We start from the raw sequence: 16,397 nt of genomic DNA, 5'->3' as shown, positions 1-16,397 counted from the left end.
TCCTGAATATCAAAACCGGAAAAAAATTTATCCAATAATTTTTTTAAAATTATCAAAAATAACCCACCCCACCTCTAAAATAACGAAAATATTTCTAAAATTTTATATTCAGTATTTCTGAACGTTATTTTCTACGTTTGATTTTTCTTGTGCATTATTTTTGTTTTAATTTTAAGCGATATAAAGGCAATCTTAAAATATGAGAAATGATATATCGATTGGTAGCTTTGATACTTTATAATTTAGTAGATAGCGTAAAAAGTATAGATTTGTGACATCTTGGAAAGAAAACATGATAGAATTTTATAGAAATACATAAAAATGATGGAAGTAAAAAGTGAAAACAAATTTTTTCTTAGAAAGAGGGAAGATATTTCCATAATCTTCTTTTCATTTAGATTTCAATAGATATTATGAAAACAGATCATATAACCACATTATATTTACCAGGAAGAGGGGGGCGGGAAGTTAAATTCTTATAGTAGGCATTAAATACTTCAGTAAAATAATTTTTATCAAATAGAGAAGACCAGGTTGAATTGCAAATTTCCTATTTCTCCACTGAATTTGTTTATATAATTATATCATTTAATAGCCCATCATTAGCGTTAAAAATAAAAAAGGGCAATTTAAGAGTTAGTAAAAGTGCCAACTAATGACAAATATCAAATTTGTGACATTGAACACAATATTCTAAAAATTATCAAAAAATGTATACCAATTGAAAATTGGCCAACTATTTTGAAGGCAAAAAAGCCTCTTATCTCCAACTGATTAAAATTTTTAATATATTTCTAAAAACTTCATGGAAATGTTTAACAATTTGTGTAAAAATAAATATTTTTTTAAAATAAAATTTAATTTTCAATAAATATCTAAAAGTTGATGAAAATGTGTAAAGTGAACTAGATTTATTTAACTTTCGTTTTATTATTGAAATCTAAATTTTCGAGTTAATTTAAAAAACATTTTGATTTATATTAATGTAGTCCGGATCTGGGTCAAAAAATGGTATGAATTTATAAATCCTGGCCAAAATAAAAAATCTGGTCTGGCCATTAACATTACTTAGCATAAAATAATATTTTGTTTAATATCACAGAGACTAGGTATCCAATTCGTTTATTTTATAAATATTGTTTTGTTTAATTTATACCAAACTTGGGTTTGGGATAAGTCTATAACATTATACATTATATTGGTTATTAATAATAATAAAAATTTGATTAGGTTTAATATTAATCACTAGTTATATTCATGATTTTGTTAAACAATTTTATTTGGAAAAATTATGCAGGAATTTTTTTTTGTTTTGTTGATTTTCTCAAAAATTTTTTATTTGTGAATTTTTTTTCTTCCTATTTTGTTAATTTTCTAAAAATAATTTATAAGATCAAAAAAAGGAATTATTTTCTGGGGAATTATTTTCCAAGGGGATTTTTTTTCGGGGAATTTTTTTCATGAGGATTTTTTTTCCATGGAGTAATCTTCTGGGCAATAAATTTCCGGAGATTTATTTTCCGGCTTCCCATTTTCTGCCATCAAAAAGGCAGATATCCTTAAAAAAAACAAATATATGGGCCTCACAAACATAGTGTTTATACCAATCTTTATCGTTACCAACACCATAGGCATGTTCGTGAGACCCCTAATTTTATCAAAACTATAGGCAGAGACAGATTGCAGGCGACCCCAAGAAGTGATTTTATCTTCTTTTCTCTCGAAATCTTCTGGTCCAATTTCAATTTACTCCTCTCTAGAGGGATATGTACTCTTTTTTTTAATTCTCTTTAATATATTTTATATATATTTTTTTTCATATAATTATTAATCAATTCTTTTTTTTTTTTTTTTAAAATACATTTCAATTTGATTTCGTTTATGTTATATTTTATTTCTAAATTGAAGCCGTTTTTTAAATAAAATTATTCACAAAAAAAAGACATTTAATTATAATATCATTTACTTATTTTATATTGTAAGTATAACCAAAATTGAGTTCAATTAATCTAGTTTTTATTGTATTTGCCAGGGTAGTAAATCATTTCATGTCATTGGAAGAAATAGGTTGTAAATTTTTTTTATTTTAAACTTTTCTTTTTTACAAAACAATTGAAATTAATTTTGATTTAATGAAATTTTTGATAAGGCGCAAAGTATGATTGAAGAAACCTTCGAGATTCCTAAATGGATCCACAAGCATTTGAAGAATAAAGAAAACCTCAAATGCGTATTTGATGCTCATCCAGATGTAGATTTTATATTACATTTTTATTTATAAATGTTTTTAAAGGTTACGTGGGTAATTGTAATGAATGACTCTTAGATAAACAAGAAATTTGATCCATACTTTCTTATTCGTATTGCTTAGGTAAATGTAGATTTCAAACGTGATTCTGTGTGCCTCGAGGGACCTCCCAACTCCGTGCAAAGCTGTTTCATGCTGATTGGGAAAATGGTAAAGGCGGTTAAGGAAAAGTTCAGACTTCAGGAGATTCCTGTCGAATCAAAGATACATTCATACATTGTCGGCAAGAATGGATCTACGAGTAAACAGTTTTAAAATTTTTATAATTTTACTAGGTCTATTTGAGTTAATATATTCCATCGCTTAGTAAATGTTAACTCTTTATCACATGTTTTTACATTTCCGAGATTAGAATTTTGAGTTATGTAACCTCGGATTTCGAATTCTCACATTAGTCATTTTTTGCATTGCGATATTGTTATTATTAATGATCTCAAATTAGTTTCATGAAGATTATTACGATTATTTATTCATGCAATTCTATTAGTTCCGGAGATATGAGCATTTATGTATGAAGGCGCATTGCTTAATTTAGCAATACACATAAAAGATATACACATAAAAGATGAAAAATATAAATTACAATGACCAATATTTGGATAGCCCTGAAAGTCCTATATTTAAAAAATAAAAATTTCTCAATGTTATCATCTCCGGAAATAAAAAGCGATTTTTTAATACTGGCCAGACGTTCGAAATTTCTGAAATTTTTATATAAAAGTAGGGTAAATTTATGCTAATAAAATTTTGTTGGGATCATTTTGGATTTATTTTTAATAATTATTGACCGATAAAATAGTCTATTCTAGATGGCGCCATACAAAAAATTTATCAATAAGTCGATTTTATTAAACTTTAATATTAATGACCTGCAGCGTTCAAAATTTTAGGCTAATCTGGCCTGAAAATTAAAAACATTATTATCCGCCACGGATTTTTGTATTTTTATCGACCTGTTACAGGTGATTAATTTGGGCCATTTTAGATAATTTAAGAAGTATTTTATGAAAATTTTAATATCAAATTTGCTTAAAATCTAGGGCAATTATGCTAGCCCTAAATTTGCGCAAGCCACATCTATGCATATTAGTTAAAAATTCATAAAGTTCTTTAAAGAAGTATAATAAATAAAAAAAATTTGAAATTCTACTTTTTATGCTTATAAATGCCAAGTAAATAAAAGTACCTTTTCCATCCTTTAAGACTTAAAGCTTTAAAAAAATTTAGAACAAGAAATGAAATAATTAGCATTGTTATCTTTTGTAAGTCAGTATCAGCAGGGAAAAAACTTTAAAATATTATAATATCTTGATTTTGGTCATTAAATTTTTTATATGTAGCAAAAGAGGAAAATAATTATAAAAATAACTTACCACACCACAATTTTAGATTATTAATAATATATTTTAAATTAGATTCAAATTCTTTTTTGAAAAAATCTATCTATATTGAATAATGTTTTTTTAATGGGTGCTAAGCTAATTCAAAAGGGAACCTGAGCGCCCAATGTACATAATTTAGGACGTTCCTCTGTTACATTCCAACCTGATAGCCAGTTCTGTGTCTAGGGGCTGGTTAGCCCGAAATTCGGAGGGCTTGCAGGTTGATATTCTAATAAAATCGATTTATTAGTTAATTTTTTACAAGGCGCGCCACTAATAAACTCTGGAAAAATATATGTCTCATTTTCTTATTAAAACTATAAATAGCTGTTTTTAGCAGAAATTAGCTATTTTAAGGATATCATCACATTATTATCAAGATTTATATTTAAAAAAACTCAAAAATGGTGTCGAAACCGCTTTTATAATAGAAATCAGAACAAAAATTTAGTTGAACAAGAAAGCGGCCTACGTTTTTTTTTATCTAGTTTTTTTTTAAATAGAAGACCTTAAAGGCTATGACCAAATATTAGTCTATATTTTTTATATTTTTTGAATAATCTTTTTTTAAATGTGGGGTCATTCCATGTCAAATGAGCAAAAAAATCAAGATTTTCGGCCGACCCCTTTCAATTTTGATAAAAAGTTGTAGACTGGTTATATATGTTTCCATTAGATTATAAACAAAATTTTAGCGCATTAGCAACTATATTAACGGAGATAATCGGAGTTAAAGGTCCAAAAAACGCCTTTTTTTCCTTTTTACTGATGTTAAATAATTAGTTTTTAATTTAAAACTAATTATGATCAAATATTGAATCTAATATCAATAGCTAAGTTAATAATTGATAATTATGGCGAAAACATCAAAAATAATTTTTTTTAAAATATGGGTCATCTTATGGTCAGTTGAAAACTTGAAATTAATATTTCGAAATGTATATGATCTCCGATTTTTAATTTTTTTTAAAGAAATATTATCCGTTTACTATTTTTTTAATAATTTCTTTAACAATTAGCATGGCTGGATATTTATTTAAAAAAATATTGCTATTTTTATACTTTAAAAAAAATAGATGGCGCTATATATAATAGTTTAAATATGTTAAAATTCATTTTTTTTATTGATTAAAAATATTTTAATGTAAATATATCATAAAATTCGATTATATAACTTTGTAAACCTTATTCCCCTGAGATATTCGCTGGATAAAAAATTTTAATAATTTTTTTAATATTTCATTGTAAATTAAAATAATTAAAAAATCGGACTAGCACACGAACAAAAAAGCAGGATTAAAGGGGTGCAGAAAAATTATTAAGGGAAAAATCGAAAATCGCATTAATTACCAGGCCTACCCCCAACCCCCTATCCACCCCCTCCCCAGACTAAGTCATACCCATTAAGACCAAGAATGTTATGAAATTGTCATTATCTTACATTATTAAAATAACCAGAGATAAAGAAAATTTCAAAGATTTTGAAAAATTTTTTAAGCAATAAAAATAACAAAATTATAGTTCTGATGAAATAAGCCGACTCATGCCTGGAATAAAAGATTGTGTATCTGTTAAAGGCGAGAAAGAATTAGCAAAGATTTATATTAAATAATCTTAAAGAAATATTCAAGATGTTTAAGGAAGAATACCCAAGTATATCAATTGGATTCCCTAAATTTGCCCAACTTAGACCAAAAAACTGAATTTTAGTTGGATGGCACACACACTGTTTGTGTCTGCACCATTCATCAGAATGTGAAATTAATGACAAATGTAATAGCTGAAATTACAGCAGGAGAAGATTAGTGTATAAATTCTTATAACAATCTTTTGGCGCAAATTATTTATAATCCATCTCAGCCAAAATGTTATTTAACAAATTGTGATCAAATGCCCTGGTATAGAATCTCTTATGGTCCTATTATACGAATTGTTTCAGAGAAATCGTATAGAATATGTCACGTTTAAACAATGGATCACGGTGGATAGAGCAAATCTTGAAACTATTATAAAGTCCATTGATGGTTTCATCGAATATCTATTATAAAAAGTTCAAATTTTACTGCGTCACTCGTTTATAGCTAAACACAAAGTTTATTTTTGAAGAATTCCAAAGAAAATTTAAAAGATGAGGAATTTTTAACAATTCTAGATTATTCTGAAAATTATTCCTTCATTTTACAAGATGAAGTTCAGGGATTTCATTGTAACAATGTGCAGGCCACTATACATCCATTTGTAGCATATTATAAATCTGGAGAAGAATTAAAAAATATAAATTTTGTTATTTTGTCCGAATCATTAAGCCATAATACTAGTGCAGTCCACCTTTATCAAAAAAAATTCATTAAATTCTTAACAGCCAAATTTCATTCTAAACCATAAAAAATAATATATTTTTCGGATGAAGCCGCGTCTCAATACAAGAATCGCAAAAATTTTCTGTACATATGCCTTCATAAATACGATTTTAATATTCCTGCCGAATGGCATTTCTTTGTCACTGCTCACGGCAAAAATGCATGTGACGGTATCGGAGGAACTGTCAAAAGATTAGTTGCCAGAGCTAGTCTTCAAAGGCCAAATAAAAATCAAATCCTAACCATTAGAATTATATAATTATGCTAAAGAAATTATTAATATTCAATTTGAATATGTATCCAATCAAGAATATATCGAAGAGGATCGAAGAGGAATTAGCCCTTCGTAAAAGATTTAATTCTGCAATGCCCATACATGGGATCCAAAAAATTCACGGGATTATTCCCATTGATCAAAATAAACTAAAAACCAAAATATATTCTAATTCCAAAAAATATAATATAAAACAAGTTCCGTTTTTAAATGAGAAAATTATATTTTAAAATATTAATGAATATATAACATGTGTATATGATGATAAATGGTGGTTAGGATATATAATCGATAAAAGTTATACAAATGAAGAAGTAAAAATCCGATTTTTACACCCTTGTGGACCTTCAGCCTCATTTAAATTTCCTCTGAAAGATAATATTTTAGTGTTGCCTAAATCTCATATTCTCTCGCTGGTCAATCCTTCTACTCCCACCAGTCGAACATATATATTATCTCCTGAAGAATCTCACAAGCTAGCCAGGCTTTGTATTCCTTTAGATGAAGTAAGATTTAATTAATTTATAAACTATCTTAATTAGGCAAAATTTGTGAAGATTTTAAAAATTTATGATCTGAATTACAAATAATATATATAATGCACATTGTAATCGATTTAGTATGATATATATACATTAAAATATTTTTAATCAATAAAAAAATAAATTTTAACATATTAAAACTATTATATATAGCGCCATCTATTTTTTAAATACCAATATTTTTTTAAATAAATACCCAGCCATACTGATTGTCGAATAAATTATTAAAAAAATAGTAAACGGATAATAATTCTTAAAAAAAAATTAAAAATCGGAGATCATATACATTTCGAAATATTAATTTCAAGTTTTCAACTGACCATAAGATGACCCATATTTTATCAAAAATTAATTTTGATGTTTTCGCCATAATCATCAATTATTAACTTGGCTATTGATATTAGATTCAATATTTGATCATATTTAGTTTTAAATTAAAAACTAATTATTTAACATCAGTAAAAAGCAAAAAAAGACGTTTTTTGGACCTTTAACCCCGAATATCTGCGCTACTATAGTTTCTAATGCGCTAAAATTTTGTTTATAATCTAATGGGAACATATATGACCAGCCTACGAATTTTTATCGAAATCGAAAGGGGTCGGCCGAAAAGTGATTGATTTGACATGGAATGACCCTGTGTATTGCAAAATTGAGCAACGAATCTTTTTTATGAAGAGAGCTGGAGCAAAAAAAATCGACAAAAATAATCCTCATAACATACCCATCATATATAGTGGATATATAAGGTGGCGAATAGTAAAAGAGAAACAAAAAAGAAAAAAATTAATTAAAATAACATTCATTGATTTTTAGATTTAATTTACTTTTTTTAAAAAATTTATATTAGTTTTTATTTTTTGAATACTTATTTTTTTCTTGATTTTATATATGTTGTGATACAAGTGAAATAAAAGCCAAGAAGAAAAGATTTACATTATATAATATATTATTGATACCTTAAGATAAAAATATGATAATCTAATTAATTAATTAATATGCATAAATTATATATTTTTATATAAATTTATGATTATTTATAGTCAGAATAACTTATATTTTCAAAATTAATATAAATACGATATAAATTTTAAAATAAAGATTTTTAATATATAATCAAATGTAAAAATTAAGTATTCAAAAAATAAAAAACTAATACAAATTGAAGAAATTTAAATTAAATCTAAAATTTAATTAATGTTTTTTCAATTTTTTATCGAAGGTTTTTGTTTCTCTCTTTTACTATTCGCCACCTCATATATCCACATTATATGACAATATATAACCAACGAGGACTTTATAAGATTTGAAAGATGTAACCTGAAACTATTTTAATACGCACAAAATGACCCAATATTGATTTTTTATGGGATTTGTATTGTATAATAAAAATTCAAAAATACACTAATAAGGTTTTAAAATGGACCGCTATTTTTTATTTATTTCGTTAAAATGTTTCATCGTTTTGAGTTCCACTATTTTTGACTTTTTAATTACATTTTTAAAATGTTTTGAATACTAGCTCATATATTATTTGATTTTTTTTAAAAAAAAAACCATTTGTTCCCTCAAGTAAATCGAATAAAGCAAATATCCGGGGTGGAAAACATAAAAGTCCCAGGCGATAAAGGACCCGAATTTGTTCAGATCGAGGGAACTCCGGCTTCCATATCTATTGCTATTCAAGAGATCATGGATATCGTGAATAAAAAGGTCTCATACCTAATGTTTTACTGACTTTTACGCAATAAAATATTCTTTTTGTTATCAAATTATTCCATATAGTAGTATTTTATGATATAATCTGTGTTCAACATTGCTCGAAATGATCTCAAATTTAATAAAATAATAGTTACCGAAATATCTCCCGGAACTGATCGTTAAATAATAGGGCTCAGTAGCATCATTAGCTATTATAATCTCAGGGGGTTCAATTTAATATCTTATATTCTTTTATATTGAGATATGGGTCATTCCATGACAAATCAACCACGATTCGGCCAACCCCCTTCGATTTTTTTAAAATTTGTTAAGCAAAGAAAGGTCAATTTAACTAAGAAATAGCCAAAATTTTAGCCTCCTAACATTTATATTTTTGAAGATATTAGGGTTCAAAGTGGCAAAATTGACGTATTTTTACCATTATCTGCCTTCATTCAATTAAGCATATCTTAATAACTACTAGATAAAAAAGAATTACCAATTTCCGGCCATTTTATGTAATATATAAGGACTAAAAACGATTTTTTGGAAATAATACGACCTTCAATTTTTAAAAAAATTTAGTAGACATTACTAAACTCTTCCTTTATATTTATAAAAAAAATTGGTCTGGGACGCGGCCAACTTCATTCTCAAAATCGTTAAAAATGTTTAGAAAAGTGTATATTATATTCCCGAAAGGGGTCGTCTTTGAATAAAATTATTTAAATCAGTTTTTAATGGTTTTTTTTGGAACTATTTGATATAATTTAAAGTATTATTCATCTTGCAAGTGAAAATAACAATAAATGGGACTTTCATTCAATTATAGAAATTATCTATCGATAAAAGAAATTCAATTTATTTGCCCATATAACATATATTTAATGAATATTAATAAAATATATTCAAACAAGCTTCAAGTTCTTGAATATATGAAATCTTGTGCATTTCATATATGACGCCAAAAATAATATCAAAATTTTGGCTACTCAATTTTTTAAAATAATTTGATATTTTTAAAATATTACAAATATTAATTTATTATTATTATGAAATTATATACAAAATAAAAGTATTATCATCATAAAATAACACAATTGGATGAGATTTTCTAAAATCAGCATAGACTTACTTGTAAATATGAATAACAATAAATGAGTTTCAATCAATAAAATAAATAAAAATTTTAAAATTGATTAATCATTCAATAACACATGCTCACTATATTAATACATTTTTAATTAATTTCTTGGTATTTTAAAAAACTATAATAAATTCTAATTATTCTTATAATATAAAAGGTAAAAAAAAATTATTAGCAGGAATGTACCGATATTACCGATATTTTTCATCGGATCGGGATGATCGCATAATATAATAAATGACACCCGCAAATGGGGGGCTTCGCCCCCAATAGAAATTTTTTTAGTTGAGCCCCCTGAGATTGTAAAGGCTAACGACGCCCATGTTTTTTATCTAATAAAATTTACAATATAATTCCTCAATAAAAGATGTATTTACAAAGAAGATTGTGAAAATCACTAATAAATTATTAAAAAGAATATTACATTTTTACAATAGCAGCATATTACTTTTTTGTTAAAAAAACATCAAATAAATAAATTTATTTTCATTTCAAAATATAACAATTATAAATAAAATATATTAAATCATAACATGTTTATTTGTTGATAATAATAATAAAAGATTTACATTAAATATAAATAAAATAAATTGTTTTAATAAAATAAATAAATAATAATTAATGCTAGGCATCGATGCAGAATTTTTTACTAATTTATTTTAGCCAATTTTTAGGCTTAGCCCATTTTTAGTCTTAGCCAATTTTTAGGCTTAGCCGATTTTTACGTATCAGGTCAATTCAGCGAAACTTTTATCGCGAAACACTTTCGCGAAACTTTTATCGCGAATGTCGTTTATCGCGAAGGAATTTTATAGCGAAGGTAATATCGCGAAACCAATTCCGCGAATTTTTTCCGCGAAACATTTATAGCATATCGCGAATTTATTTTCGCGAAACCTTAACCGCGAATACTTTATAGCGAAAACATTCTAGTTAACTCGTTATAGCAAATTTATTTCCGCGAAACCTAATTGGCGAATACATTTTAGCGAAGCTTTTATCGCGAACTCTTTATAGCGAATTTATTTTTGCGAAACTTTAACCGTGAATACTTTATAGCGAATACATTTTGGCGAATCTTTGATCGCGAATTTATTTCCGCGAAACCTAAACCGCGAATACTTTAGAGATACATTTTAGCGAAACTTTGATCGCGAACTCGTTATAGCGAAACTTTAATCGCGAACCATTTATAGCGAATTTTCTACCGCGAAATTATTATAGCGAGCGCATGACCGCGAAAATTGCGAATTCATTTTAAGTGAAATTGATATATTCAATATCAATTTACCAACTGAAGTTTCTTAAATCATAAACGCGAATGTTTTAAGAATATTTTATTACGTATTGTTTTTAATAAGCATGTAACCTCTATCTGATGTGATAGAAAATATATTAATCTTTCTGGTCTCACTCACTCATGGTTGTAAGTATGGAGAGGACATTTTGGGTTAAGTTTTTACCAGAATAAGTTAACCCCCCCCAACATAAAATTTTAAAGTGTGCTTTATGTCATTTAAAGTAAATGAAATACGTATTTTCCAATCTAGATAAAAAAATATACTGAAAGTTAAGAATTTATTTATTTTCTCAGATTATTTTTACAAATTATAGAAGATTTTACTGATAATTAATGCCTCCTAATTACAATTTTTAGATAATGCACATCGATATAACTTTCTGATATTAAAGTAACTAATTCATTTGTTTTGACCTCTCCTTTTTCTTCTAATCGCATTTTAATAAATAAAAATAACTGCAAAGTTATGATTAATCAAAAAAAAAATTCAAAATATTCTATTGGATACATAAATTTGTAATATTTATGAAATAAACCATTAGATCTTCAGTTATTTTAGTTTTTTATTTTTGCTCATTTCACAAGTCTAACTATAACAATATAAAAATTAAAAAACGTAAAATAGTTTTCATCATTTTTTAAAATAATACCAGTTCAATTTAAATCACAGCGTTTTTATAGAAACACCGCTAAACGCTTCTACTCAATTTGTAAGCACTTTTACTCATTTTTTCTAATAAAATGGAATTAAAAAAAATCAGGATTTTTTGAAAATAAATAGAAAATGTTCCAAATCAAGAAAATAAAGATATTCCAATATCTAGAAACCAGGGCAAAATGGAGTGTTTTTTATTTACTCTTACATATTTTACCACGACAAGGGTGAAGTTAAAAACATTTTCTAAATTTTGAGAAGAGTATATAAATAAAGGATAATAAAAAATAATTATAAAAAGTGGCTATATTTTAATTATAGATTAAATAGGCGTCTTAATCTATTTCTCATTTTTTAAATTGCAAAAAGTTTTTAGGCCCGGCCATACCTCCCATATTCTAAGAGTGAGGTGGGATTTTTAATGACTAAAAGGATAAAAAGCGGGAAAGCGCGACAACTGCAATCCTTTTATATATAAATATTGGTGAATAATTTTTTTCAAATTATAATTTATAAATTTAAATTTGAATATTACCCATATTTATAAAGTCAAAATATATAAAAATTAGATCCAAATCTACATATTTATCCGAAGGAATTTATTATATTTAAAAGTATATGAAAATAAATTTTAACTCTTCGCAATTCATGTCAAAATTCTCCTTTACCATTAATTCGGCGTCTAATAAATCAATCAAATGAGACCGAAGAAGGATTTTTTCGCAAAAAAAAATATATATTAAAAAAAAATATCAATCAAAAAATATATTGTAACAAATTAAAATATATTTTAAAAAAAAATAGAAAATAAATTTATAATAATAAATTAATATTAAATAATAATAAATTAATCTCAAATAATTAAAAAATTTATTAATTTGTAAAATACCTGAACAAAATTACCCTGCCTACCACTACCTCACATTGCCGAATATTTCACATTGCCGCTAACATTTATATATATATATATATATATATCAAATCTAAGGAAACAGATTGATACCGATTCGTAAATATTTATTAAAATAAAAAAGGTTCTTATTAAATTTTTATAAAATTTGGTAATTATTGTGCAGTGTTGCTAAACAGCTCGATTTGGGCCGATTTTTAAAAATGCTCCGATTAAGATCTTAGACAAAATAATATTATCTAAGCCAACCAGTTATTTAAAACAGCGGTGAATATTTTAGCATTATAAAGAAAATAGTGAGATAACAACAATTTTGATAAGCCAACAAATTAACCGTAATCTTTAGGATCTTAAATCAAGATTTCATGATATTTCTTAACATAAGAAGCTACCTTTCCGTGGGACTGGTTCAACAAAAATTACGGATGCTTGCAAATGTAGAAAACATAATTTATTATTTCTGTACTATTTATAGCAATGTTTTCAAATTAAACTCATCTCTGAGCCAGCATTTGAATGTAGAATTAAAAATTAATCTTTACATATTTTTTACGCTTATATTTACATTTTTATTTAATTCTTTCAAAATATTCTAACTTGATCGTATCATTCAAAATCAAAGGTTTAAGCTATTTATATCTATAATTACCATAATAGTTTGATAATTCTGAGTAATTTCTTTATATGCTTCAACTTGTGTATCAGAACAGAGGAATTGACAAGATTTATATATTTTAATATCAGCGCCGTTAAATTTGGCTGCTGAATAGTTCTACGAACTAATTGTAAATTATATCAATATTTCTTGTTTTATTAGTACCAATTGAGTATTTAAACGAGCATATAGTAGCTCGTAAAAGGAAAAAACTATTAGTAACAAAATTTTGGCAAATCTATGATTTAAGCGACTGAAATAATTTATTCCGAATATTTTATCGATGTTCCGTATTAATTATAATTTAATTCGTTTAATAGACAGTTTATTAGCAAAAAATAGAAAAATTGCCTAATTTGGCATTATAGATAGAATGGAAATTAGCTGGTTTGCGCTAATATTTATTAATTCTTCAGTCATTTTTTTCACACACAAAAAAGTAACCGTACTATAAGAGAAATAAAATCTATATCACTCATTAAAGCGTAAAATCAACCAAATTTCTGGAAGCATTTAATCTGGAACTTAAATCAATAATTGAAATTTATTACATTGATTCTTCAATTCGTTTGGTAGATAGTTTTTACTAACAAAATAAGATAAAATTGCCAAGATTGGCAACATGCGAAAACAAACAAATATTTTTGGGTGAGCTCATACCATATGAAATGCCAGATTAGTACTTACTATTCCATCAATCAATTTTTCTAGTCAATAAACAAAAACTAGTTTTAATAAGAGAAATAGACAATAGCACACCTTATGTATGAACCAAAAGTTATTACAATTTCAAAAATTTGAATCAAATTTAGATTGAACAAAGAATCTAAAAAAAGCAATTATAATAAAAAAATTAAATGAAATTAAAAAAATATTACTATCATTATTTATAAAATCAACTTTTTTCCTATTTCAAAATATGAGGATTTAAAGATAAAAGAAAGGCTAAAGCTTGGAAACTTTTCCGACAGATGACATAACTTGCGGCAACTTTGGAAAATGTTATATCAAAATGAGATGGATTGGTTATGGTAAAATTTAAAACAATTAAGATAGCTAAATATTTTCATCAAGCGAATAGGTTGAGCTATATTGTTTAATAAAAATAAATTAGATTATTTTTAATGCCTAAAAAAATAAAAATAATTTTTAAAAAAATATAACCAAAAAAAATGATGTATTTTAATATTATTTTTATTATTCATGACATGACATGAAGCCACCCAAGCTCAATTACATTGTTATCAAATCAAATGAGAATATAGTATATTAAAAAAAGTTAACCAAATGTCATATTTAAATAATTAATAACCTTAAGGAATTTTAGAGCTATAATATAACAAAATTAATTCAACCAATTTTTTTCCAAATTTTTATAGCAAGGTCAATATCGTAACTTGAACTGCCAACTCATTGGAGGAGTATCATTGAAATTAGAAGGGGGATAGTTAGTTATGAAATAATTATCATTATTTGAATAAAATTGGAACGGGATGAATGGTATTTTCTTTTTTTTAATGATTTATATTTGGTAGGAGGTTAAAAGTTTTGAGAGGGTTGATATCATTTATAGATATGTATACAAGCCCCTGATTATATTCTCCGCAGTCCTTTTTTTAAGTTAAAATAGGAAATGGTATAGCAAGTATTATCTTATATTAATAGATCCCTTTAGGTCATATTTTTTTATATCTAATTTACATATAGAATAAATATCCTTACAAAATGAATTTCATTATAAAAAGTTTTTTAAAAAATGATTTTTTTATTTATTGAATATGTGAAGGAAAAAGTAGAGCATTGCCATATATCGTCTAAACCAATAGTTTGTTAAATATATAACTGAAGTGTAAAATTTTAAAAGAATCACTGATTTGGACAAAGACTGGTTAAAAATAAAAAAAACATCGGACAAAAACACCCCAATATAAAAAAATTTACATGCTTTAATAAATAAAGGAAAATGTAATCCTCGTTTTAAACTTTGCCCTTTAGTGTAATACTTGAGTATTATTTTATAATAATATTTTTCTAATAATGTTGCTCATCAAAAATGATTATATTTGTAAGGGAAAACAACTATATGAATCAAGGGCTAGGAATATGAATTTTAAAATAATTTTATAATGCATGACGAAAGGTAGTTATTTTTGAAATATTAATCGTGGGATTGATGTGGTAGAGAAAGACTGCATCACATATAAAAGAATTTGTAAATACTCTCATAAAATCTGTATCTTGATGAATGAATCTGTATGTAGCTAGCTAAATTTTATATTAAAGTAGACCTTCCTATATTTTTGTCACAAAAAATAATGCGAATATAAAAAATTAGAAACTATTATATAAAAACAAACAAAATTTTTATTATTGTAGATAAGAATTAAAAAAAATAAACATTCAATGTTATATTAATAGCGATTCCTTTAAGATAATCTAATCTTGATCGATTTTCAAAATCAGAAATAATTGTTACTATTCTCGCATGTAGATTTCGATATTTTTTTCTGAGGGTGTTTCACCAGAATTATATTGAGCATTTTTTAACTCTGTCAACCCTTGTTGTTTTTTTAACCCTAGAATATAAATTATAAAGTTTATTAGTAAATCTTTATACTTTTTAAATCATTTAAAAAAATAGATAACTTGATATAAATTTACACATGTTTGGATGGTGACTTGTTAGGAGGGAACTGAAGCATATGCTACCCTTCAACGGCGTTGTTGGTTTTCGCTTCCCCGTTCAGAGTTAATTGGTAACAGTTCCATAGTTCAATATTAAACAAAGCAAGTATGCCTCTTCTAAATGTTTTACCAATGTAAGCTTTTTTAAAAGTTTCAATTAGAGGCTGAAGTAACAATTGATTATTAGAATAAAATTCGGAGTTTGTTAGTAATTCAAATGTTTCAACTACATTTAAGGGTGGCACAAATGACAAGCAAACCACCATTCTAAGTTGTATATTAAATTCCACATCTGTTTTATATTTCTGCGATATTTTTGAATGTTTCACCAAAAGGATTGACCAAAATGGAAATAGCAACATTTGTGTTGCGAACTGGGAAACACTTCATTGAAAGCTTTTACACTGGCTATTTCAAAATCCGTCATAATTTTTTTTGGAGTTGATATTAAGTTGTCACCTATAATAGTAAATATTCT

At 25.8% G+C, this 16,397-nt stretch overlaps 1 protein-coding gene across 1 annotated transcript in view; it reads left to right on the top strand.

Annotated features, from left to right (window-relative positions):
* LOC135927516 (vigilin-like) overlaps positions 1 to 16,397 on the top strand; it is a 108,192-nt gene that overhangs the window by 13,499 nt on the left and 78,296 nt on the right. The window contains exons 7-9 of the mRNA XM_065463544.1: positions 2,150 to 2,251; positions 2,372 to 2,549; positions 8,440 to 8,579. Of these exons, the coding sequence (XP_065319616.1) occupies positions 2,150 to 2,251; positions 2,372 to 2,549; positions 8,440 to 8,579 (420 nt within the window). The remainder of the gene's footprint in view (positions 1 to 2,149; positions 2,252 to 2,371; positions 2,550 to 8,439; positions 8,580 to 16,397) is intronic.

The sequence above is a fragment of the Gordionus sp. m RMFG-2023 genome, chromosome 1, assembly GCF_954871325.1.
Source record: "Gordionus sp. m RMFG-2023 chromosome 1, tfGorSpeb1-WG-v2, whole genome shotgun sequence".
NCBI classification, from domain to species: domain Eukaryota; kingdom Metazoa; phylum Nematomorpha; class Gordioida; order Chordodea; family Parachordodidae; genus Gordionus; species Gordionus sp. m RMFG-2023.
This window is presented reverse-complemented; position numbering and strand designations above follow the sequence as displayed.